We start from the raw sequence: 25,468 nt of genomic DNA on the forward strand, positions 1-25,468 counted from the left end.
AAAATCGATTTCGCGGCCTATAGCCAATCCAATACCCCCTCCGCGTCTGGGTTTTGTTCTGCTGCATGCTCCGTTGGTGGGGTTAGTTAATTGTAGCTTTCCCAGAACGTAAGTAAATTTGCTTGGTTTTAGGATCTTCTCTCGTGCTTGTATCTCGGCGATATAAACTACGGTTCTGAAACTTCGCCATTTTTTGTCTGAATAGCTTTCACGCTTTCAAACTCGGCATTTTTACCAAATGTAGGCTTAGCTTGCACTGTCATTTCAGATACTTTTCTGCGAGTATTCCTAACAATAACTCTCGAAATTTCCATTTTCGTTGTATCAAGTCATTTTAGTTACTGTCTGAAATTGCAGACGGCTGAATAGTTGTCTCGAATAGAGCGCTGGCTGACGATTAGCGGTGCTGTCGATTTTGGAGGGAAAACTCTTTTACTTCCCCGTAACTCTCTTGCACTTTTAAATGACGTTCGTTTGGCATTTAAAAGATGCGTGTTAACGAAACACGTCTTATATTGTTCCAGCTCTTGCTTTCAACTTTGATACGTGCGTACAGCATCGTAGACGGTGGTAGACGATGTACCCGAAACGGTTTCGTGTGTGTGTGTGATGATGGGTTAATCTTACGTGACCTGCACTTCTTCTCCAGGCTAATATGTCAGGCATCGCGGTAGCAAGGCTTTCAGAGGAGCGCAAAGCGTGGAGAAAAGACCATCCTTTCGTAAGTTTACCCGCTCCTACCTGGCTGAACAAGCGTCACGCTCATTCACATGAATAAAAATATTGCTTGTAGTAGAAGCTGACGTGTTCTTTCAGTTAGGGTCCAATATGTTGTTTATTTATCTGTATTCAAAACAATGGAGGGCGGGAGTTTGGTGAAGGGAGTGGATGAAGGCTGGCATTATCACATTCATTGCTGTGTCTGCTCTGCATGTATGGCTTGTTAACTGAACTCCGTAACGGATCTTTGTTAACTGATAACTTTTTGTGGCAGAAGATAGGCAGATGCGAAGATTTTTGTTACGGGTACTTGTCATTACCAGTCCATGAAGCACCAAGCAGAGCACTCGTAATTAGACATCTTAACGGAGCTTACTCTAAATAAATCTAAAATAAATTAAAATCAAAATTGGTGTGTAACTCCTTCAGTTGGTACAAGTGATGCTCTTTTGTAGAATAAAATGGAGGAAATAAAAAATGTGATTTTGAGCAATTGTAGCGTACCATTAATCGTGTAATGCATCAGCGCATGGACGTAGTGATATGTGCTACAGGCACGTGCATTGCCCTAAAAGCTAGCTGGACCCGGATGGAAAGGGAATCATTCCGGGAACACTGTAAAACAAGTTCACTGTATGTTTTTCCACGCAGGGCTTCGTTGCCAGGCCAACAAAGAATGCAGACGGGACGCTGAACCTGCTCAACTGGGAGTGTGCGATTCCGGGAAAGCAAGGGGTAAGGAACTGCTCCTTTCGCACATTGCGGAAAATCAGTGTTTTGCCGAATGCAGGATCAAACGGTTGCATTCAAATACGGCGGAATATTCGACATTTTTCTTGCTTTTGTGCGCAGATTCTTTAGCTAATTCATGTAAGGCCACGCAAATGCTGGAAAGTTCGAAGAAGGCACGTGTTGGAAATTGTGCCGTCATATCAACAACATTTATATAAAATGTGTATTGTTGGAAAGCGGTAACTGGCTCATCTGTATACGTTCCATGTTGGAATCATTGCAGAAAACGTTAGAAATAATTTATATAGAAAGTGTGCCACCCTCTACAGTTACATTAAAGGCCGTGTCTTTAGCATCAAAATCTTGCAGTATTTGTCTCCTAACTGTCGATTGAATGACTGTTCTTACCGTGCAGACTCCTTGGGAAGGAGGACTGTACAAGCTCAGGATGATCTTCAAGGACGATTATCCTTCCACACCACCAAAGTGTGAGTGCCGTGGAGACGTTGTTTTCCCCTATACATTGCAGCCCACCACTTAAAGGGGTTGTGATGCTCGGTCGTTATGTAAACTAAATGTAAAAAAAAAAAAAAAAAGAACAGTTATTTGTGTCGATGAAAACCTGCTTTCCAAGTTTCCAAAAACCCCCAAGACCCTAACGCAAGGCCCAGTTGTATACTTGGAACTACCATCATTCAGGTGAAGCCTATAGTTAGCAGCAGGGTTGCGGAGTTGCCACTCCAGGGTTGGAATGATTCCGGAATCATTCCAGATTTATCAGAGCCCGGAATGGAATGGAATGGCGGAAACTGTCCTAGAAATGGAATGGATTTAGGTTCTTTCCTTTCTTTCTTTCTTTTTTTTTTTCATTCCGAGGAATTGAAAGGAGTGGAATTATCACAAATCTCCATTCCTTGGAATGGAATGGAACGGGTGGTCCCATTCCGCAACCCTGGTTAGCGGTGCAATGTGGCCGTGTCGTTTCACAACCCCTTTAAACGTGCGTGAACGTGGAGTACAGCGCCCTTTTATTTTTAATGCTCGCAGTAGTTACAGTGCACGCGCACGGTTCCAAATTGTAATTGCAGGTAAATTTGAGCCCCCTCTATTTCACCCAAACGTCTACCCATCTGGTACAGTGTGCTTATCCTTGCTGGACGAAGAAAAAGACTGGCGGCCAGCTATCACCATCAAACAGGTAGTTCTTACAAAGTTTCCACCTCTGTTTATGTCTCGTGCGTCATTTAGTTCCGTACTTCTTGCGCGAGACCGTTCAAATGCGAATAAAATATGCTATAAGCAGAGCCTGAAGTTTTAGGGCTTAACCCTATTCTTTCTCAAATTTGCACCCAGAGTTAAAGGTTGCCTCTTAAGGGCGAAACCAGACTTTTGCCTGGCAAATCGCCCTCACTGAGATGCTTGTAGGAATGCACACTGACTCGTTTGGTAGTAAATGCAGTTACATCACCGTTTGTACCAAACCAGTACACTTAGTTTAACTGACCCCGATTTCTCCCTGAATTTAGCATACTGGAAGTATTTTCTTTTTTTTTTTTTTTTTTCACCCGAATTCGCGTGAATTTAGAGCACATATTTATTTACCCAGGTTCTTACCCCCCGAATCTAGAAAAAAAATATTTCCTGAAAACTTCAGACTCTAGCTACAAGGTGTACTAAAAATGCCTCTCTTTTTTGTGCGTGTCAGATCCTCCTCGGTATCCAAGATCTATTGAATGAACCAAACGTAAAAGATCCAGCACAGGCGGAAGCCTACACCATCTACTGGTAAGATGTCCAAGATTTGCCCGAAGCTTTCCTCTTTTTCTCTAATGTGGTTAATTTCCTGTTTCTCTAACTCTGGTTTACGTGCCTCAGTTCAATTTTTTTGTCTGTTTTTAATTTCAATTTAATCCGTTTAATTTCCTCTTATTCCCATTTTCTAGTTTTTTCTTCTGCTTTCCACTATTCTTCCTTTTCCATTCTTCCTCTTTCTGCTTTCCATATTACATGTACTTTCCTGTTCCTTTATTCCCTTTGCTTGCACCTTCCTGTTCCTTTGTTCCCCTTTGCTCGCACTTTCCTGTTCCTTTGTTCCCCTTTGCTCGCACTTTCCTGTTCCTTTGTTCCCGTTTGCTCGCACTTTCCTGTTCCTTTGTTCCCCTTTGCTTGCACTTTCCTGTTCCTTTGTTCCCATTTGCTCGCACTTTCCTGTTCCTTTATTCCCATTTGCTCGCACTTTCCTGTTCCTTTGTTCTCCTTTGCTCGCACTTTCCTGTTCCTTTATTCCCCTTTGCTTGCACTTTCCTTTTCCTTTATTCTGATTTGCTCGCACTTTCCTGTTCCTTTGTTCCCCTTTGCTCACATTTTCCTGTTCCTTTATTCCCCTTTGCTTGCACTTCCCTGTTCCTTTATTCCCATTTGCTTGCACTTTCCTGTTCTTTTATTCCCCTTTGCTTGCACCTTCCTGTTCCTTTATTCCCCTTTGCTTGCACCTTCCTGTTCCTTTATTCCTTTTTGCTTGCACCTTCCTGTTCCTTTATTCCCCTTTGCTTGCACCTTCCTGTTCCTTTATTCCCCTTTGCTTGCACTTTCCTGTTCCTTTATTCCCCTTTACTCGTTACCTGCACTTCTTTATTCCGTAAATTTCCCTTCCAGTCAAAACGCACTGGAGTACGAGAAGAGGGTCCGCGGGCAAGCAAAGTCCATGGCTCCGACGGAGTGATGGTGGTGACGTGGGGTCACGAACGGTTGTTTTTTTCCGCCGTGTATTTTCATGAACTCCGTGCAAACCTGTGTCCGTAAGCACGTCACTTGCACGGAGAAGATTTTTAAGAAGGAGCAAGATATTGGAATTGGGAGTGCAGATACTTTTCCTCCTTTTTCTTTTTGAATTAAAAGACTGACAGGTTCTGCCTTATTTTATTGGCAGCATTCATTTCTGTGAAGGAATGCTGTCCCATAGAAGCGTTTTCTCTCGATGGTGTTTGTCCTCTGTAAATAAATTCTTTCTTTCTAAAGGAGACCAGTGTTTTTTATTTGTATTGAATCATGTTGGAGTGATATTTTTGAGTAGGACTGTTTCCCTTGGCTCCTTTGCTTCCTGTAAGCAAATGCAAGAGCCAGGGAAATGTAATGGCTTTGGATTATACTGATAAAGCTTCTAGAAATACGGATATATTTCCTCGAAGCCAGATTTAGTAGGGCCTGGCATCAATGCCTGGCTAAAGGAACTCTAGAATTGAGCATGTGTACACTAGGTTTCTGGTAAGGGCTTATTGAAAGCATTGCAGATTCCTCTAAATCAAACATAAAATTAATTTGCTCAGAAGCAGGTGCATGGCCTATAGGGACCGTGCGACACCTAAAGGGGGCGCGCTGCTCCGTCGCGACAGCGCCGCCAGTGGCGGTCTTGGACGTATCCGACGTGATACCACGCCGCCCGTTCTATGCATTCTCAAGTGGAACCGCAGCTTGCGTGGCGACCGCCGTAATTAGAAGAGCTAATTTTCGAAGTGCAAATAATGTGGAACCTTTCTGGGGCGCGAACGAAGAGAATGGAGACAAACTGCACAGAAGCAACCACCGTATTTATAATGCATCTAACAGTACGGAAGGAGAACGGCCACTCGCGTCTGTCCGGTCAAAACACCTGTAAGTGATACGTCGAGCGAGGGGATGGTTATTTGACCCCTCACAAAATCCTGGCTTGCTAGCGAAGGCTATATACGTGTATTCCTCTGACTCCAGCCATTTGCAATATCATGGTTTTGACTGAGTCTTGTATTCATTTCGTCGTCTTTGCACACACATAGCTTCGTCACTGAAATTTACATCGTGCGTCCGTTTTATCCATACAAATAAACACGTGGGGTCACAACTTATTGCCTGAACTTGTACTGCAGTTTTTCCAGTATCTTCAGATACAATAACGCTAAAGAGATCCTCCAAGAAGAAAGTATATATGAGTTTTTACCTCGGCTACCGCCGTAGGCTTGCGCCACGACAGCTGTGAAATGGTCGGTGCGTAAATACTAAACCTTTTGGACAACGTAGAACTTCTGTTCTCACTGTGAGACTCGTCATACCGGGAGCAATATCGGCTCTGGGTACTGGCGATGAAACACCTCAATCATTATCTCGAAATAGGTTGCCGTTTGGTTGGTGTATTTGACGGTGATACAGTATCCAGCGGCGTTCCACCGTCACGAAAGTGGCAACTGTAGATCATTGATCATTTTGCAGGTCCTCATTCAGTTTCATTGAAACTAGAACAAAAGAAATAGAATACATTCGCTCATGTTGTGCACACCTCATGCAATGACCGAACGCGCGTCACAAACGCTATTCGCTGCGAGTCTAGTGACCTCGGTGGTATTGGAAGCATAGAAATCACAAGAAATGAAGCATCTGGTCCCTAATGAAGAGTTCTTTTAGGTACTGGCACAGTTAGCGATGCTGTGGCAAAAAAAGATGCCCGCACTTCACATGCAAACAAAGCTGGCTACGCGGCGGCTGCGGCTATCACGCAAGGTACTTTCTCCGGAGGCCGCATCGCGGCGCCACCAGTTTGTCGCACAGTCCCTATATGGTGTATTGTGTTCGACAAATTGCCTAATTGTTGACTGTTTTGAAACATACTTTGTTCTGTGTGCTTTCGGTTTCTAGTTGACAGTCCCATAACTTGCAAAACCTCATCTGCATGTCATGTCAGTGGACGAGTTCAGAAAAATCCCAGTGCTCCTTGCGTATGCATTGCATCCTGGGAGATTACTGGAATGAACTGCACTTCACGTTTCGTTTTCGCTGACCTTGACTCCTGGTGGTCAATCTTCGGAGAGAGAAGGAAACGAAACAGCTTGGAAACCTTCTGTTCCTTTGTTACAAGCAAGTTCCCATTGTTCAAAGCGGTGCTAAGCTGTCTGGGGTTCCTGCTGCACAACTTCGAGGGGGCAACATGAACTATCACTTGCACAATGTTGACGCACCGCTCGCGCGATGAACCAACGTCGCATGCGATTTGTACGATGTATGCGCCACGAAATAAACAACCCAACACAATACCGCACCCGGCCAACCAAACACGATGACAGCTGAATGAATAAAAGTCATGTGAGCATCTCTTAATTCCTCCGCCAGGGGAACCTTGTTGCTCAGCGTGTTGTCTGCTGCTGCTCATTCACTTGGAGGCGGAAAAGGTTCTGACGGGTTTGCTCATATTTCATCGCACTTTCTGTTTCATTTGTAGGCTTCATTTCATGTAAAGGTGAGTGTCACTTATTGCGTGAATCGCGGCCTAATTATGTGGTGTCCCTTGTTTACCGGTCGAGAGCCTTGACCGCGAGGAGCCGAAAAAACTCGTACTTGGCATCTCAAATGTCAATGACACTTTAAGCTCATATTCGCTTCTGTTTTTACTTTGGCCTCTATTTGCACAACCTTCAGGCTGGGTAAGGAGTGCGGGAGACACTCACTGCTGATGGTGCAGTATTATCCGTGTTGCGTCATTTACAGTATACATTTCGTCACTCATTGATACAGGAAAGTTTTGGTAAGCAGTACCCCAAGACGTGACCCGCTGTATAGTGATTGCGCATAAAGGTATGCGTGGTAAACTTGTCGAAAAACCAATGCAGACGTGTCTTCTGCAATGCAATTGCCGGATAACCAGGAAAGACGTAACTGAGTCAACCTTGAAATGTTGTGGCCTTGAATACTAGAGCGCAATTAGGAGCAGCTGTGCATGATATTTTTTTTCTGGGAAAATCGAACGGGGCATTCTCTAGGTGTTGCGCAATTTGCAGTGACTGCGTTGTCAATACGATATGACCAGATATTTTCCTGGGATTTTCCTTTTGCTGCTCTTCTCGCTCTTTTTGCCTTTTTGGGTGTGTAAGATTTTTTTGTGGGTGCTGGAAAATTCCCAAACGATGACCAGCTGCGGTGGGCAGCAGTTGTGCAGCCATCGAAACGTACCGAAGAAAAAGGGAGAAAATCGGCACAGATTAATTAATAAGCTTGCAAGCTTAACATCCAAGCTTGCAACTTCAACGAATACTTGCAACCGCAGCAAATTTGTTGCGTAGTCTGTTTTGATGAGCATCAGCGAGTGTTTCCGCTTCAGAACCTGGAAATAGTGCAAAATGTCTGTTTTCTATTCTCGACCTTCGGAACAGGTGCGAAAGCGCTCATTCCATCCACAATGACGAGATAAACTTGCTTTGTTCACCTTTCATATTGTGGTCCACTTAGCAGTAGTAACGTGGTATGAAGTGTGGTGTGTCCCAGCAGAGATATTGTCTTTGAGTGGTGGAACGTTATCTCTGGCCCTTTGTTCTTATTGGTGATGGCTCACACTGAGAAAGTTTTGGCTCTCTGGTAATTTTCCACATGTACATTCCTGGAAAATGAGAAATTAGAAGATGTGGTGGTCAACTAAAGTAATGAGGCACTTGACTATGGCTGGGTCAAACCAAATTTCTCCCGATATTTACCGTAGAAAAAATTGTCAAAATCTGGTAAAGACACTTGCTTTTGGGGTTACCTTCGGACCGACAAAATGACATTAATGTGCAGAGCTGTACTCTGTTTCTTTTTGGAAGAAACGCTTCTGCAATCTTTGTGCACCTGAGAGCTGGTTTGCAACAAATCATGATACTATAAGTTGCAGAACTGAACATGTATACAAACACGTGTACAGCTTTGTATATACTTGTCTAATACATGTGCACATAGTGTGTCGATGTGGTCCTCTGCGACGTGCCAACACGATAATACCCGGAAGATCTCTCGATTTCACCGTGAATCAAGAAATAGCACCTGATTTTGACTAGACTTATATTTTAATATTGTTTTATTATGTAGTATATTGTGAGGAAGAAAGATTGCTAGCTTGCACTTGGCTCTCCAGCTGATGGACACTGATTTGACAACACTCCAATCTCATAGCCTCAGCCTAAGCTGAGTGTACTGGTTACGATCGGCATTACAATATTATTTTACCGTTCAAATATATTTAATAAACTGGACCAAACAGTAATAAGCTTTGCTCTGCTTGTGCTCCACTCAAAACATGCTTTGCGATTTTCATTTATTATATATTGCTTCTTTTTGTTTTTTTTTGCATTTGTTCGCACAGAAACGGTATTTGTGTAACGCTTGAGAGTAAGTGGAGTTTAGACTTCAAAAATTGTATATCTCATATATATCATTATCCACTAGCATAGCAACTGCAGATCAACGCTTGCAGATACCATTGAATGTAGGGTCACTCCCTGCTGTGCCTGTCCCAAATTCGAGCAGAGCCAGGGGACACAATGGAGGCATCTCTCTCGTGTTATCACTAGAGAAAGATGTCTCCATTGTGTTCGGGAAAGAGGATAAGGAGAGGATTTGTAGAGAGTGAGTGTGTGTCCGTGTGTTTCTGTGAGAGGTTCGCTGCGTTGATGAGAACATAGCCTGTGTGGTGTAATCTGTGACTGGAAATTGGAAAGTGCAGCTTTTGAGCAAACTCTCCAGGTAGATGTTGCGCTGCCCTCTCCCACTCCTTCCTGCTGCCCTCTCTCCACCTGTGCTCATATGGCCACAGTTGCTTTGCGGTGCTGCCGCGGAATAAAGCGAAAACAACTGCCGTACTTTAAACGAAATGCACAACTGGCAGGCATTGTGATGCTTAAGTGTTCATTCTTCCGTATTTTCGATGGCTTTGAGTACTACTACATTACAGGGTCAGTGAACAGGTATACAAGGTGCACTGTTTTTAGTGCATAGTGATACGTTGCTGAACGTCTGCGGTTCAAATTATCGCAAAAGCCGCAGTGTTCCATATTTCATATGCGCACAACGTTTTCGGTGCTGTATTGCTCCGCAATGTTCCCGCAACCGGTTCCCTCGCGATCAGCAGCTCGTCTCAACGGGGTCCATCATTCGCTAGGAGAGCGAAATCTCCCCCTCCTCCAGCGCCTGGAATGCAGCATTGCTATACGTTAGAACCTTGTGACGGGACTCCGTTCTAATGATGAAGGAAAGACTGACGTGGATTATGCTCTTTGAATGGCACCGTTTCATTGTCTCGTTAGAACGAAATTAATTACATGTTTAGATATCGCGGGTCACGTTCTTTCCTGGAACAGGATAACTGGAGAATGTTCGTAGAGCTGTTTAGTGCCCCTTTAAGTAGGATGTCGTAGTATGTACATCTCCTAGCCGCCATAACTGTACAATATTCTCATAATACGGTATGCAATGTTACCTAACACTGTAGATGCTGCGAAAGCGAGGCGCAGATACAACGCAAGAGAGGAAACCCTCGTCATCACCGAGCCCAAAGGCAAAACCAGCCACTTCGATGCCTCGGAGGTCCAGCAGGTCCATATGGGTCCTTCTCCTCTGGAGCTTGATAGCAGCTACAACGTTCATCTACATCATCATCCCTGCCATATTTTACTATTGCCCGTGGATACAGCAGAGTACGGTGTTCCTGAACTTCGTAAACATTCCCCCGTTTCCAAAGCTTACTTCGCCGGAGTCGTACGGACTAAAGTGCACCCACAATTTCTACATTGATTCCGATCCTGGAGTCAAGCTCGGGGTGTGGCATGTACCACCGCACAGTGAGTCCGTAAGTATTCAGATATATACGTTCTTATGGACGTACACATATACGTCATACACTCCGTAATATGTACGCATGTTTACTATAGGAATATCTTTTAAGAATGCTCTGTGGATTTTAGTGGAGAGTGGGCCCTATTGACCCTCACAATACGGCGAACCCCAATTAATATGACCCCCGATAATCTCACATACTTGCTCTACAACCGTTTTTCTTGGGAACCGTTCTGATGCCACATAAATCCACCTCGATGGTATGACGATCCGCTTATCCGACTAAGGCTAACATTTTTGTCACAAGTAAGGCAAAACACGAGGCATTATCTTCTCGTTATTATGGGCGCGTCGCACGACCTTCAGAGTAGCCCCAGGGAGAGGCTACCACATACCTCAGGCAGTGTGTGACATGTGTTAAAATACGGCGCCAAGGTTTGGGGTGACTCCCGATGTTGTATGCCTCAGAATTACTCGTAGCACTTTTTGGCCTGCACTGTAGTGCATGAAAAGGCAGTGATCATGGGCAGGGCGTCGAACTGAAACGTTTTTCGGTTTGGTTCGGGTTCGGCCATGAAGTTTTGGTTCCGGTTCAGCCCTGAAGTTCACATATATCGGTTCGATTAACCGGTTCAGAAGCTGTAAACCGGTTTGGAACTGGTTCGAGGTTCTGATACGCTACAAAATTATAGGTAGCCACTAAGAATGATACAAGATCTCTTAGTTACGCCTTTGTGCCATTAAACACATAATCAATCAATCAATCAATCTTAGTTACGTTTTTTATGCATTTCTTTCTCTTTTTCGACCCACAGGATCCCTTTTCCGAGCAATGTGGCGCCAATAGGCAGGCAGACCGCTCGAATCCCGACGTCACCCCCCACCCCACAGGATATGATTTAAATTGAATAAATAAATAAATAATAAATATATATATATATAATAATAAATTAAATTGAATAAATAAATAAATAATAAATATATATATATATATAATAATAAATTAAATTGAATAAATAAATAAATAATAAATATATATATAATAATAAATTAAATTGAATAAATAAATAAATAAAAGGATATGCATAGATTATAGCGGTAACACATCATCCGGAAGTGGAACATATCTTTTTGTAGCATCTTCATGTGGTAAATGACCGAACCGGTAACTGAAGTTTTTAGATCTGTTCGGTTCCGGTTGAGCTCCAAGATAGCACTAGTAATTACGGTTCAGTTCCGGTTCAATTCCAGCTAAAAATAACGCTTAATTCCGGTTCTCGGTTTGGGTTCGGTTCAATGCTCTGATCGTGGGACCCGGTCACACTGTGCTGCTGCTGTCATGCACGTAAGAATGGCTGGAACGAAGTGATCTCTGCGGTGAACGGAGGGTTCGTTTCTCGATAGTACGACAATTTGCTTTATGACCAAAATCGGCGGGAACGGTGGTGGACATATTATCGAGGGTTCACTGTATTAGGATGTTCACAAATTAAACAGTTGCAAAAGCAAGGAGAATGATGACATATCTACCTTGACCCTTTAAAGAGGTCGCACCTTTCAAACACTTTTTACTCGGTCAGTGTTCATGAATGTGGTAGAGTACATTATACCTGCATATTACACTCGAGTACCTAACTGCATTATGGTCAGATGACAATTTTATGCCTCCTCCACGTTAATGAAACGATACCATTACGTACGTGTCTCGGCTTTCAAGCAACTCTGCCGCACTCGCGCGATAATTTGACGTTTTTGCATCCAGGAAAAATGTAACGAGAATCGAGACAACTGGTTTCCTGGCAACAACCCCATCATCCTCTATCTCCACGGCAACGGTGGGTCACGCGCGGGAGGGCATCGCGTCGCCCTCTACAAGGTCCTCACTCGGGAGCTCCGGGCCCACGTCGTCGCGCCGGACTACCGTGGCTATGCCGACTCCTCCAAGACGACCCCCACCGCCCTCGGGATCGTAGACGATGCGGAAGCTGCCTACCGTTGGCTACGGAAGAGCGTGCCCAGCGGAAGAATCATCATCTGGGGCCACTCGCTCGGCACCGGCGTCTCGGTCTACCTGGTGGAGCGCCTCTCTGCCCTGAAATCCGAAGGCCCGGCGGGTCTCGTCCTGGAGGCTCCCTTCGACGCCGTGTTCAACGTCGCGCCCCACCACCCGCTGTCGATTTTTCACCGCTACATGCCCTACTTCAACGCGGTCTTTGTAGACAGTATTAAAAGCGAAGCGACAAATTTTGACAGTATCGCAAAGGTTGGCAACCTGAGCCAGTCTACGCCGGTGTTAGTCCTGCACGCGCGCGACGACGCCATGGTGCCGTTTAAGTTGGGCCAGAAACTGTACGAGGCGCTTCACGCGTCTCGGAAGAAAGGGTCCGCGGAAGTTAAGTTGGTCGCGTTCGACGAGAAGTTTGGCTACGGTCACAAGCACATTTGCGACGATCCGGGGTTGCCAGCTCTGGTACGGCAGTTTTTCACGAAGTCGTTTGGCAAGGCGTAAAAGGCGGGGCAGCTCGAATCAGAAGGCATATCTCGCAGCTGGCCAGATCGTGCTGCAGCTGGTGCGGAGAAGGCAGCGAACGAACTGAGAGATGGATAACTGTGATTCTCGTAACTAACTAATTGATATAACAAACTGGGCCAGGTGGTGACAATCTAAATACGTATTACCAGCACGCGTTTCCTTTTCTTTCTTCTGTGCTGTTAATAGGTATTTAGAGTAACAATTAGTATCACTCAAGAGGCCATGGACCAAGCCAACGTGAAGTTGTGATAGAAAACGACGTTCAGTTCGACTTTTTAGTCCTGCCTAGAGTCTACGTAAACTAAATATTAATTCTTAAAACTTTGTCGAGTTATCGAATTGGATGCTAGCCGGTTCTGCACAGCTCGAAAGCGTGCGTAGTTATTTAGTCGGGGGAGCAGTATCGTACTTTGAGGTGGAAAAATGAGACATTTGCCTCATAAGTAGAAACAACCATGTGCCAGAATTGAGACACTGTTTTTTTTTTGTTTTTTTTTTAGCAGCATGTGTTATGAAAGTCTCGATATTTATTTTCAACGGAAGTCTAAACGCAAAGCTTGTTCGCTGCAGTATGTTCCAGGACAGGGTGTGGCAGCATTCCGTGTTGCTGGTATCGTAATCTGTTGAAGCATAGCTAGCAGGGACAACGTGTATTTTCGATATTTTTTTCCTGGGCTTTGTGCAGTTTCTCGCAACAACAAAAATATGACTGTCAGCCAAAGAGCCATAAAGTTACTGCGTTGGTCCTGCAACAGGCTAAATTTATGGTTTTTCTTTGAAAATTGTCACTTAGATCTAGCTGTATTATCAGCTGTTGCTAACAATCAAATGCCAAAGTAGTGTCACTGTTGGTATTGCAAAGCCCAAGAGTGCATTAAATATTAAATGTAGTTATTAGTCAGTGTTGTTTTTTTTAGAGTTTAATGATACAGATAATGTAGGCTATGATTAGTTGCAGCACTTACAGGAGGCACGCATTCTTTTTGAAGTTTTGAAAAGCACAGTGTAAGCTACAAACATTCCTTTTCACATAATTAGGTGCAGGTCTTGTTCATTTCGATAAGGCTGACTTTTTTAGTAATATAAACAGCACATAATGAACTAGGATGCATAATCTATTGAAATGTGCACCCAAGTGCCTTGAGCATGTGTCATCGCAAACTATTTTGTAAGAGATGTGCTTTCTTTTATACATGTATAAACTCGCTGCACATAGCCAGCAAATGCTATCTCAAAGATGCAGCGTCATTGTCATAGGACATGTTTGCTATATCGGGCATTTCATATATGAACTGTGTTTTTGTGCAAGTGTACAACTATACATGGGATTTGCCAATAAAATGTTGAAATATATAACATATACTTTCCTGCATAAAATTTAGCCACGCAAATTATTCATGTGAGTCAACACGCAACGTTCACGAAGAATCTTGCAGCAATAATGTTCATGAACTACGCTGTGTGTAGACTATTATGGCTGAAAGTGTCAGAAAGAAATTTTGTTCCAGAATCCTTCACATCGTTGGATTCGGTAAGCAGCAGGCACCCGGGAGTCCACCGCCCCATGTGAAGTCTGCCCAGGACGCAAGGGCCCTCTGAGTCTGACGCCATTGAACTACTCCGTTTATGTTGCCGGTATTGCTAGCACTACTAGTGCTAGCTAGTGACACATCCAGGCCCTTTTCCCCTCCCCCAAATGTTTGGCAACACTACCTAACTTTTTCACCTGTGAACCCTAGCGGGGACCACTGCTATATTTCAGTTGCATGCCTGTAACGATGTTATGCTGTATTGACTTAACGGCACTCACCCCACACCACCGTATTTGGGATCAGTATATAGTTGTCATATATGTCTCTCACTAGTAAAGATTGCGTCAGCGAATATTGCTGCCTTCTTTGAGACAGACCGCGCATTTTCTGAAACCGAAACCCGAAACTCGTTAGGTGCGTCAATAGAAAGGGCTTCAGGATAAAGGCACAAAGAAAGTGACATAGCATGTTTCCACAATGTAGCATGTTAGTCGGGACTTTATTGTTTTTGTAACTCAAAACTCAAATTCACGTAACAGACGTAACAGTTTGAAACGTCCCATTTTGCCGCTAGGTGGTTTCAAAAGAACGCCTTCAAGGAGGAGGGGGATGTGTGACATGTGATTTCGAAGTTTCGAAGGTAATGTTTTGTACTCTGCGGTTGACGGAATTAGGTTGCATATTCAATTGTGTGAGCATTAATTCTCGGGTGTACTTTCGCATCTGGGTCTGTGTTGTACGTTGCCACGATATATGGTGCTCAACCGACATCCGCGAAAGGAAATTTAGAGGCTACGATGAAGCTCTCCTCTGACGGAGGCGGCACCACAGAAAAGAAAAACAGCAGAAACAGAAGGAATCCAGCAATATTTATTTGTATAAGAAGGCAGATGAAAAGCAAGTGAAAGAGAACAAGGGAGAACGATTTTCTTTTATTTCTGTTTTCATGCAGTTCCTTCCACGATATGATTCTTATTGTACTATATTCTAGTACACCGTATTAGTCACTGATCTCTATGTATAAAGGCTGGATCGCGCATGGGAGAGGGGCTCGTGGGGGAGAGGCGTGCCTTCGGGCCGCCATGTTGGTGGGCCCTAAAGTGCTGTGTGTGCCCATAGAAAACAATGGGAGGCAACAGAGATTGTGAGTATTTATTGCGCTGCTAGCATTGATCGTTGTTTGTCATCACACAATTTTGTAAGGTGCCAGTATACTGATGTATCCTAACAGTGTTTCACAGGTGTCCTGCCGTTCGATTCTTAATTACGTTATGTTTTGCATTCCGAAACTAGACCGTCACTGCAGTGCAGCGCTGGGGATTGTACTACAGCACGTTTCCCAGCCAATATTTTAATAAGAAACGACGTGAGATTAACAACAACCATGTATATAATATCCCGTACTGCGTTCTGGACAAAAATTGTTCCATAAAGAACGGCCCGGGAAAAGATATACTCGCATGGCAGAAAGAGATCGTTCTGTAGAGTCACAGCCGTTGTTTCAGCCGTGTATGCGTTTAGTATGATTTATGTCAAGCATCGCCTTAGAAAGAGTCTTTTAGTAAACGACAGCGGTGCTTTGCCTCGCAAATATGGACACACCGAAGCAGCCTAAATAATTACTTCACGCAATATTAGATCACACTCGTTAGGACAGTTAATCAGGTAGTGATGTAAGCTTAATCAATTAAGTTACTTAGAAAGTGGTAACACCTCCTTGAGACACAGGACTTATCTCTTTTTGAAGTACAGCCCTTCTATGTTTGTTTGCTTCTTCCTTTATTTGTTCTGATTATTTGCAGGCGCGGTTGTGCCAAACTGAATGTCCTTCTCCAGCACTCACATGCTTTTGTTGAATACAACTGCAGTGTGAGAAAAGCTGCTTGGGGACGGGGTCCTGCTATCCAGTGCTTACTTTGTCATGCTTGTTATGTGGAGCATGTTCCAAAAAACGCAGCTCCACGTATGGTCTTCAAATTGCAACAGGACTATTTGGAGCTTGAAACAGTTGTGATTTTGTCATTTTGGCCCTCGTGTACCCAGTGTGTGAAACGCAAACAAAGAAGTCTAACACGATATGCTTTTGTAATGAAGATCACTGATGATGAGTAAAGAGAATATACGAGTTCTAGTTTATTCAATATTTTATATCATTCATTATATTCCGCACCAACAAGCTAACTATTAATAATAAAAAAACTGAATTCATTCTCTTCCATAGCCCTCAGAGGAAACTACCGCTGCTGCCAACTTTAACGCTAAATGGTAGCTCTCTTTTACCTACTGGCAAGGTAACGTTCCTGGGAGTAACGTTAGATACCCATTTCAAGTTCACAGCACACATCTCAAACATATGTCAGCGTGCGGCTTACGGCCTTCATGCGTTATCCAAGGTCAAATATTTTTTTCCACTCCATACACTTGTGTCATTATATTACGCTTTCATACATTCCCCACCTCTCTTACTGCATCACATCATGGGGATCCACATATATCTCTCATCTCTAAACCGCTTACAAAGAAGAGCTATTCGCATCATTACATTCACTCCCACAGTATGCAGCAGTCGCCGCCTCTTCATATCACTGCGTATTTTGCCACACATGCAGCTGTTTCATTTCTGCATTCTACTGCTTCTGTACAAGCATTTGTCAGTGTCTTGCAGTAGTCGTTCCATCTAGGTCACCTTGTAATTTTCTCCTGCCACGCACAACAACCAACTACGGGAAGCAAACATTCACCTTCGTTGCTGCCAAACTATGGAACGCCTTGCCCGATAACCTAAAGTCAGTACGTTCGTTCCAACGTTTTCGGATCATCTTACGGAACCATTTCATGAATTAGTTACTCATATTCATACACATTCTTTTCATGCACGCTTTTTCAACTATTTGTCTTCTTTCACCCATGGGCTTTTTCGCCTACGCTGTTCACCTTCATAAACGTCACATTTTTGCTCAATCTCAGTTGTTTTTATTTCTTATATTTATTTAATTTGTTTGTTCTTTTACTTTTGTGCGTATTGTGCTTTGTCCCATACTGTGACAGTACATCGTTATATTGGGTACCTTGTTCTGATGTTGTCGCCACATACATGATATTCAGATTGTTTCCGGGAGGCCCCAACTCTAGCTATGCTACGGGGCCCCCACTGTGTACTATGTATTGCAAATACTACTAACAAAATTGAAATGGAATTGAAATTATTCAATATTTTATGTCAAGTTTATACAACATCAAGTTTACTCAAGTTCAAGATTTATTTCTTGCACTTATGCGTTTCAGGATACAATGAACGTGCAGGGAGGTCGCAAAAGACTACATTTATTGTTTTGTGACCTTGCTACAATGGCAATATATATTTTAGGAATGACAATGGTCTGGTACGCTCTCTAAATTTGTAGCACTCAATTTTAGGTTGGAATGAGCAATGAATAGCAACTTCCCTCCTGATATTTTCTCATATATGCTGAATTTTAAATTTAGTGTGATCGAATATGTGATAATCTAATAATAATATATAAGAATATAATATGTAATAAATGAATGTGATCAACAGTAGATGTAAACAACATGAGTAGCCATAGAAGTGCATTTTCAATAAATAATTTTCTTCTTATAGCGTATATGTACATGCCTATTAACTGAAACAATTATCACAGTTCCCTGACAAGTTTTAATTTCTGAGAGTGTACTGTAGAGGCTCTACAACAGTTCATACAAGGTATTATATACTGTGAATGCCTTTAAAAATCCCATGCGACACATATGCTTTTACTTTCTCGAGGTGCTGTGGTAGTCAAAGTTTGTGGGCATTACGCAGGTTCTGCACCCATTTCTTGAGTATGTCGAGGCAGCCGTGAAGTAACCTGCATTGATGATGATTATTCCAATTTTTATGGTGCATCGACAACAAAGGAAATAATACATCAGAACATTGGTTTGGGTGTAACCAGTTAAAAATGAATATGTTGTTTAATAAATGCATTGGACAAATGTTAAAACATCAGTTTAAAACATGGTTTACAATCCCTGTATCTTCTAAAAATTAAAAAGATTAAAAACTATTCTAAAAAGAATATGGGGAACTCTTCTAAAAAGAATTATAATCTCTAATTATTATATTGTGGGTGAAGGAGCCTAAAGTGTAAGGTGTGTTTTTAATGTGAACATGTAAGAAAATATGCAAAACTGACAGAGGCTAACCACAGTGCGTGCACTGAGGTTGTTCCTTCCCGTAAAGTAGAATCCTAGTGGATGAGGAACATGATACTTACCTGTACACCCAGCCGTATCACACTGCACAGATTATTCACTGGGTAGCCCTCATGACGAAACCTGTATTGAGAAACCACTTTTGCCTTAAAGACTGCTACAAATAGCGTGACACGCTACAAATTATTACTATCGTAACAAGCTGACGATACAGCTCAGACACAAATGCATTATTCAAGTCGCGCCACACCACCGTTACGTAGGATTCTTTGTCACAAATCAAACCAAGGCACAAAACAATACCAATACATGAAAAAAGGTGACAATCGTGGTCTCATTATGACGTAATACCGAACTTGTGCGCGAAGGTAATTCAAAGAAATGAATGTTGCACTTGCTTCCGCAGAGAACACGGTGTACCATGCTAGCAATGCATGCAAAAAAGCGCTCGAGTGCTAGCACATATATTAATGACAACACTACCTGTGTAGTGTAACGTGTTCTTTCAAGCATATTATGCACTCAAACTGTATTTGCCGCCGGGTAAAATGCAAGTGTGCTCGATTGAACGTCGGAAGAGCGATCAAGCAACCTGCATCCAGTGCTCGTTTTGGGCAAAAAAACACTTCATAATGGTCCACTAAATATACAGAATGGACGCCTATTTATTCCTCGATAAAGAGTGACTCACCTGTATAAATTTAGGCCCTGTATCCTTGCCAGTACGGTTGGTACGACCGTAATTGCAAGAAGTTGCCATGATCGCTGCGGCGACTGTTGTGGGTACAGTAAGATGGCGGCCGGTTTCTTCACGCTCGCGCTCCCTATCCGCGATCCAGCCTTTTACAATCGAGATCAGTGGTATTAGTACGTAAGCAAGAAAGAAAACTACCCGCGTGCGAGGCTACAAACGTAAGCAGGCGATTGCCTTCACCCCTGCACGCTGAGAGCCTGATCGCACAATGTGAAGAAAATAAATACGCCGCAATGCATAAATACAGGAAATACAAAGCCATAGGATAAATACAGGAAGCCACAATAAATATTGTCTCTTTCAAGGCAGCCCCCCCCCCCCTCCCACTTAAAAAAAAATATTTTTTTATGCTTATAGAAATGTGACATTTAGCATTATATACCATACCACTTACCTTAATTCAATCAAATGTAGCACTGTGAACAATAAAACAATAAATACTGCAAATAGATGGACTCACCCATACACTTAAACATTCACGCCATGCCCTGATCACCAGTCAGGATTTCTGCACTGATGCTGCGTTCAAAGTCACGTAATATACGAAGCTTATTGTCATGATGCACGACACTTCAAGTGTCCCCATAAGAAATGATAAGAAGGCAAATGGGATGAATACCCCGTTGTCAAAGCAACACCTGTCATATGTAATCATTTACCATAGAGACTATAACAAATAAGGGATTATCCTCATCAAAGTTAAGGGGCTGAGATAAGATAACGAGCCACAAGAGGACACTGAAGATGACACTTAATCGAGCATAGTACAAAATGCTAGTGACATCAACATCGCTGATTTCGTAATCAGCTCTACAAATAAACGCAGATCTCACGGACTGTAGAGGCTTCATAAAGTGCTTCGTATATCTTCTATTGTTTATGAAAACTACTCTTTCTTTCTTTTTTTCTTTTTTCACACACATTGTTTATCTATTGTACAGGAGCACTGAAATCCACGAATTAAACCTGTTTGCATAAATAATGGAACATATGACAAGTGAAGCCTGCTCTTCGAACTCTCCAGCAATGTCGGTAAGAGCTTGCACCAGCATCCTCTAACTTGATTTCCCGAATCGGTTAAAATATTTTTTCCATCCTCTCGCCTCGCAGGACATGCCAGGATTATTCCGAAAAGCGCTAGGCAGTCCAGAACCGTCCCGGTGAGTCTTTCGTAGCTCGTTGGGTGATGTTGTAGCTTTTGCGGCACATTGTGATGCAGCATTTGCTGATGTAGCAGCAAAATTACTTGAAGCATCTCGGAAATGTGGCACTTATCACGTTAACTTCATTCACACAGAAAGGCTTTCAACACAGAAGACATAGGCAAGCGCAAGAGACACAATAAACATATCAGTATATCAAGAATAGAGGGCAGACAACAATCTTCCGTTATGGACCTCTCTTATGGATTTCCGTAGGGCTCTGAAGGACGTGGCATTTAGGAATTCTGCCATTCTGTGCAAATTTCATGTGGAATACCCGTTCTTGGATAATGTGCACCCGAGCCCGGCCCACTCCGTGTGCCAGGTCGGGCCAGGCAAAGCTTCCTTTTTGCGGGCCTGGGCTGAGCTCGGGTTTGACCATTATAGGCCCGGGTCGGGCCCGGGCCCGTACATTGCCGGGCCTACGTCGGTCTCGAGCCTATGTTACCCCTCTGTTAGATAGCCACGGTCAAATTTTAGGGCTTGATACACTGGACCGAGCCGGGTATCCTATAAATTTATCGGGCTCGGGACGAGAAACTTGGGGTCATTCGGGCTGGGTCCGCAGCCGTTGGGCCGGGCACGGGCGGGTAAGTCGAGGGAAGGCCGGGCTTGGGCCGGGCCTGGGTCTAAAAATGCGGCACGTGCAGTGCTCTAATGTGCACCCTTACATTAACAAAATAGGTATACACATGCAAGCAAGAATCAGAATCACTAAAAAATACCCAGCATAGGGCGACGAAGACGAATCGCGGATCACGCTCTTCCGGTTGTCCGTGGGATTCCATTGTGTTATGGAAAGCCCGTCTGATCCGGACCGTTGTCGAAGCCTCAGAAGCCCCGTGTCCAACACGGGAGTAATACTAACTCGTTCAATTTCAGAATGCGATATATAAATGCTGTTTTCTGCCACACACGTTGCGTCCTGCCATGACACGTATAGTCGTTTCTATTCTCAGCACTGGCCTCGTGTATGACGAGCGAATGGCCCAGCATCACTGCTTGTGGGATCCTGAATATCCTGAATGTCCTGAAAGGCTCACGAAGAGTTGGGAGCGATGCGTCGCTTGCGGTCTTCCCGACAGGTGCTTGCGGATTCCCGTACGTCGGCCTTTTCTTCAAACAAACACTCGCGTCACATCGTTTTCTGCGTGTAACTTACTTTAGATATAAACTTTTTTATATACGATTTTTTTTTTTTAAATAATGTTCGATTATGCAACCTGGAGGCACACTTTTGTTTCAGGCTCGAATGGCTGACGAAGAAGAAGTGAGGACATTACATGGGTAAGAAAACATGCAGTAAAGTCATTTACATGCATGGAGTGGCTGTACAATTGTTCACTCCGCAGAACAATAAATAAGTACATTCGAGCTTCCACGTAACGAACGGCGATTAAACGAAATCCTCTATTTAATGAAGAATGTGTCATGAATGAAGAATGTCTCTCATTCCTGCCTGCCAGCCACAGCTACAGTTGAAATATTAAAAAAAAAAAGTAATTAATGGGATGGGCTCAGCAGTTTAACTCCTCACGATATGGTCCCAGGCTTCACGAATGATTTTGAGAAAGGTTTGCTAGATTTTTCTAAATACCGTAACAGTAATTGGTTTTGCGGTCTTAATAATTCGCGAATTCGTGTGGAAGCACGTTTCGGGAATATTTCGCGGATCCTTAATTTCGCAGATTCGTGTGGGAGTGCGTTTCGGGAAAATTTCGCCCAACCTTAATTTTACGGGTCACAATTGGTCAGTTGGAGCTTTTCTTTGCCAGCAGGGGCAAGTACTACACATAAAAACAGCAGCTGCTGTCAGGAAAGAAGGTCAATTGCAAAATTTGCGAAAATTAAGTCCTCGCTAAAATTTCGGGATATTTAAGGATGTCAGACACTGCAACCAGCACTAGTTTAATCAGGGGCGGATCTAGAGGGGGGAGTCATGATGTTCTGACCCCCTCCTCAATTTCTGTTTTCACACAGTGTTTAATTCACCTCAATTGGGTATCTGCCGTGCTGGGCAAGGCTGGACCCCCCTCTCTGAAGAATCCTGGATTCGCCCCTGAGTTTAATCATTTTCGTGTACTTGAAATAGCCGCAGAATTCCGGTAAAAAATGATTCGAGATAAATTTAATTCGTGATAAGTTTTTCACAGTTACATTGGAGCTGAAATCGCGAGCCCGCATCTACTGCATAGTTAGAGGAAACCGCAGGGAAAATTGCAAAAGCAGTTGCCATCATGAAGAATGATATTGTAATGTTTTAACTGTACACATGCTCCCTTCAATTTTGGGAGGAAAGTTTCTCGTTCTTGTGCATTACCATGTATTTAATATTTTTCATTGCATGATATGTGATTGTGTGATAACATAATTTTTTTTTCTTTTTCCTGCAGGCAAACTCACCTAGACGTTTTAAAAAGGACAAAGGGATCCACAGATGAAGCGGAACTCGAAAAACTCTGCTCAAAATTTGATTCCATTTACATAAACACGGTACAGTATTGTATCTGACATTGGAAGTAACCTTGCTAAGCACGATACCCTGAAAAGACGCGTCTTTCAAAATTGATTGATCTTTTGTTTTTCAGAATACTTACGACTTGGCCTTAATGGCCGTCGGTTCCACAAAAGACATGGTAGCGGCCGTCGTCAAGGGAAAGGTAACGTTATTTAAACGTATTTTATTTGGACTGGGAGCCGAGAGGGGGGCCATTAAAAAGAATGCACAAATTTTGTGCCATAGTTTGCAAAAAAATTTCTTGACCGGCATAGAACAAATACAGGATATTGATCTTTAACTCTGTGTGCGTGTGTAGTGTCAGAAAATGTCCGTAGTTTATATCTGACTTGTTTCTGCGATTTTTTAGCTTTTTAACCCCATATTAGTTTCATCATTCATCAGTATTATCACACTTTCAGGTTCAAAATGGCATGGCCCTAGTAAGGTAATGCACTTTGAGTACTTCTGGCAATGGAACATCCCAATTACCATTGCCAAAGTTGTTGCTTGCTGTTACTTTTACGATTCCTGCTATCCTATAAATCGTTGCATCACTAACCACCACCACCATTAATTCTTTTTCTCGTAGGCCGCCAGGTCATCATGCAATGGAAAATGAATACTGCGGATACTGCTTCTTCAACAATGTTGCAATTGCTGCCAAGTATGCGGTTTCGGAGCTTCATTTGAACAGGTGTTATTTTGTTACCGTATATCGGCAGAGCAGGAAAACACGTGAAACATAGCGTGTGCTGTTAAGTAACTTTACATGCCTACGTGAAGCAAAAATTTTACGTAGCAAAATTTTTTTATCCTAGGGTGTTAATTGTGGACTGGGACGTTCACCATGGACAGGCGACGCAGTACATGTTTTATGACGACCCACGGTATGGATTTTTTGTTGTTTTGTCACTTATCACCTGTTCTGCTACTATTTCCTACAATCTTATCATGCTGCTTACTATTACTTGTTTACTGATACGTCAGGACCCTGTAGCGTAGGAACGCTTCGGCTAATACTTGGGATTTAGCAATTTTTTTTCCGTAAAAATCGGCAGCGGTCGAGCAGCATCGCTGGATGACTGTTCATGCCATTAACGTCTTTGCTACTGAACTATTCTGTGAAGTATTTTATGTGAGCCAAATTTTCTTTAGCACTAAACTAGTATTTACTATAAACTATTTGCTACTGACATATTTATTGTAACTGTCTTTTGTTCCAGTCACCATTTACCATTAATACATACTGTTAATCAAAGCTGTGCGAATATTCGAAATTTTGAATATGAAACGAATATCTTTCGCTATTTGAATACTATTCGCAACCTATTTTCAGTATTCGAAATTTTCGAATATGTATTTTTCGAATAGTTACCCAAGCACGGTATCGCTACCGCCATTCTGCAAGTCGGCTTAGCCCCGTTACATCCAAGAGTTATGCGAAGCCCACTTCACGTTACCACCATTGTTCTTTTGGTGTGTGTGTCTCCATTCTGCAAATCGGCTTCAGCGCATTACGTTCGAGCGATAGGTGAAGCCTGCTTTACACTGTTTACGACGTTCTATCACCAAAGTCTACAAATTTTGTGAGCTTATGGTCGACACTGTACTCTTGTCATTCCAGGTTCCAGTAAATGTACTCCAGCTTCCCCAGATGGAAATATGTGTAGTTTCTAAAAAAAAAAAAAGTTCAGGAAATTCACAATTTACAAAACATAGAAATGTGCAGATGTACACAAGGCAGGCTGCATGGAACATGTTGACTAACTCTCAGTGCTGTTCATCCCACTAATGTAGTCTACCATGCACAACACAAAGGGACCCTAGGTTATGCTGGTTGAAAAGTCTCACATGTATGGAGCAGAACTTCATCTCATGAGCACACAACACAAACATCACAAAATATTCTACCATGAGGTATTCCAAATTATTTGAATTGGTCCTTTTCTGATTATTCGGATTCGATTCGCAGTGCAAGTGAAATATTCGTAAACTATTTGCAATGGAAATTTTGTTATTCGCGCAGCTCTGCTGTTGATGTATTTTACAACGGCCTGTTTAATTATTGCGCATTACCTCTATTTTTGTGAATGCCTCCCTCTCACCTACAGGGTGCTGTACTTTTCGACTCACCGTTACGAGCACGGTGCTTTTTGGCCAGAGCTGAAAGAATCAAATTTCAACTACATTGGCAAGGGCCAAGGAATGGGATACAACATTAATATACCTCTCAACAAGGTATGCTAGACATAAAACAAAATATGTGGTTTGTGAGTATTTAAGAGACTAAGTGTCAGAAGTGTGAACACGCTGATGCACATAAATGACCATGAGCAAATATACATAGTACTGTGTGAAATGTATGGTAAGTATGAATGGACAACATTAGCCTGCAAGGAATGGGAAAAAATATGTGAGCACAATTCTTATCTGTCAGCTTCATCGAGCCACATAACTTATTCGTACAAACTATGAATAGGGCCTGACTTTTTTCAGGTTATATTTTCCAGCAAAATCTGCGCGTAAATATCGGGTCATACGTTGTTTCAATAATTCGGGTGTAAGCGGGTTGAACTGAACCTGATTCAACCTAATTCTGATTGAATCGGGTTGGATCTGGCGTAAATCTTTGGTTATCTTCGGCATAGTACACGACACACCCGTAGACACAGGGTA

General features: G+C 42.9%; 3 protein-coding genes and 1 long non-coding RNA gene across 6 annotated transcripts in view; 3 read left to right on the forward strand and 1 right to left on the reverse strand.

Annotated features, from left to right (window-relative positions):
• On the forward strand, nucleotides 1-4,474 carry LOC135392127 (SUMO-conjugating enzyme UBC9). 2 transcript variants are annotated; one of them, XM_064622809.1, is made up of 7 exons: nucleotides 1-108; nucleotides 650-721; nucleotides 1,372-1,455; nucleotides 1,868-1,940; nucleotides 2,541-2,650; nucleotides 3,158-3,237; nucleotides 4,108-4,474. In XM_064622809.1, the coding sequence occupies exons 2-7, from the start codon at nucleotides 656-658 to the stop codon at nucleotides 4,172-4,174; spliced, it is 480 nt and encodes a 159-aa protein (XP_064478879.1). In that variant the 5' UTR covers nucleotides 1-108; nucleotides 650-655; the 3' UTR covers nucleotides 4,175-4,474. The 2 variants fall into 2 exon arrangements, with proteins under 2 accessions (XP_064478879.1, XP_064478880.1); XM_064622810.1 differs by lacking the exon at nucleotides 1-108 and adding an exon at nucleotides 220-240.
• LOC135392128 (uncharacterized) lies at nucleotides 4,469-19,945 on the reverse strand. Its single transcript, XR_010422168.1, has 3 exons — nucleotides 19,551-19,945; nucleotides 7,679-7,849; nucleotides 4,469-7,576 (listed from the first exon to the last, which is right to left on the reverse strand). It is a non-coding gene; the product is annotated as an uncharacterized LOC135392128 (long non-coding RNA).
• LOC135392126 (lysophosphatidylserine lipase ABHD12-like) lies at nucleotides 6,575-13,945 on the forward strand. The gene is made up of 3 exons (XM_064622808.1): nucleotides 6,575-6,715; nucleotides 9,713-10,069; nucleotides 11,819-13,945. The coding sequence occupies exons 2-3, from the start codon at nucleotides 9,713-9,715 to the stop codon at nucleotides 12,563-12,565; spliced, it is 1,104 nt and encodes a 367-aa protein (XP_064478878.1). The 5' UTR covers nucleotides 6,575-6,715; the 3' UTR covers nucleotides 12,566-13,945.
• LOC135392124 (histone deacetylase 6-like) overlaps nucleotides 14,709-25,468 on the forward strand; it is a 22,841-nt gene continuing 12,081 nt past the window's right edge. Inside the window, exons 1-11 of one of the 2 annotated variants that reach the window (XM_064622806.1) lie at nucleotides 14,709-14,761; nucleotides 20,032-20,122; nucleotides 20,201-20,250; nucleotides 21,252-21,393; nucleotides 21,539-21,579; nucleotides 22,686-22,785; nucleotides 22,881-22,952; nucleotides 23,212-23,237; nucleotides 23,382-23,486; nucleotides 23,611-23,679; nucleotides 24,904-25,030. In XM_064622806.1, coding sequence (XP_064478876.1) covers nucleotides 20,072-20,122; nucleotides 20,201-20,250; nucleotides 21,252-21,393; nucleotides 21,539-21,579; nucleotides 22,686-22,785; nucleotides 22,881-22,952; nucleotides 23,212-23,237; nucleotides 23,382-23,486; nucleotides 23,611-23,679; nucleotides 24,904-25,030 — 783 coding nt within the window. In that variant the 5' untranslated portion in view covers nucleotides 14,709-14,761; nucleotides 20,032-20,071. Of the gene's footprint in view, nucleotides 14,762-19,891; nucleotides 20,123-20,200; nucleotides 20,251-21,251; nucleotides 21,394-21,538; nucleotides 21,580-22,685; nucleotides 22,786-22,880; nucleotides 22,953-23,211; nucleotides 23,238-23,381; nucleotides 23,487-23,610; nucleotides 23,680-24,903; nucleotides 25,031-25,468 lie in introns of those variants that run through there. The other variant, XM_064622807.1, reaches the window with a different exon arrangement.

This window comes from Ornithodoros turicata, chromosome 4 (genome assembly GCF_037126465.1).
Source record: "Ornithodoros turicata isolate Travis chromosome 4, ASM3712646v1, whole genome shotgun sequence".
Classification (NCBI taxonomy): Eukaryota; Metazoa; Arthropoda; class Arachnida; order Ixodida; family Argasidae; genus Ornithodoros; species Ornithodoros turicata.

Coding starts and splice junctions, on each gene's coding strand:
- LOC135392127 (XM_064622809.1), top strand. CDS start 656: ATGTCAGGCATCGCGGTAGCAAGGCTTTCAGAGGAGCGCAAAGCGTGG. Junction 722..1,371: donor GGAGAAAAGACCATCCTTTC/GTAAGTTTACCC, acceptor TTTTCCACGCAG/GGCTTCGTTGCCAGGCCAAC. Junction 2,651..3,157: donor CAGCTATCACCATCAAACAG/GTAGTTCTTACA, acceptor TGTGCGTGTCAG/ATCCTCCTCGGTATCCAAGA.
- LOC135392126 (XM_064622808.1), top strand. CDS start 9,713: ATGCTGCGAAAGCGAGGCGCAGATACAACGCAAGAGAGGAAACCCTCG. Junction 10,070..11,818: donor TACCACCGCACAGTGAGTCC/GTAAGTATTCAG, acceptor TTTTGCATCCAG/GAAAAATGTAACGAGAATCG.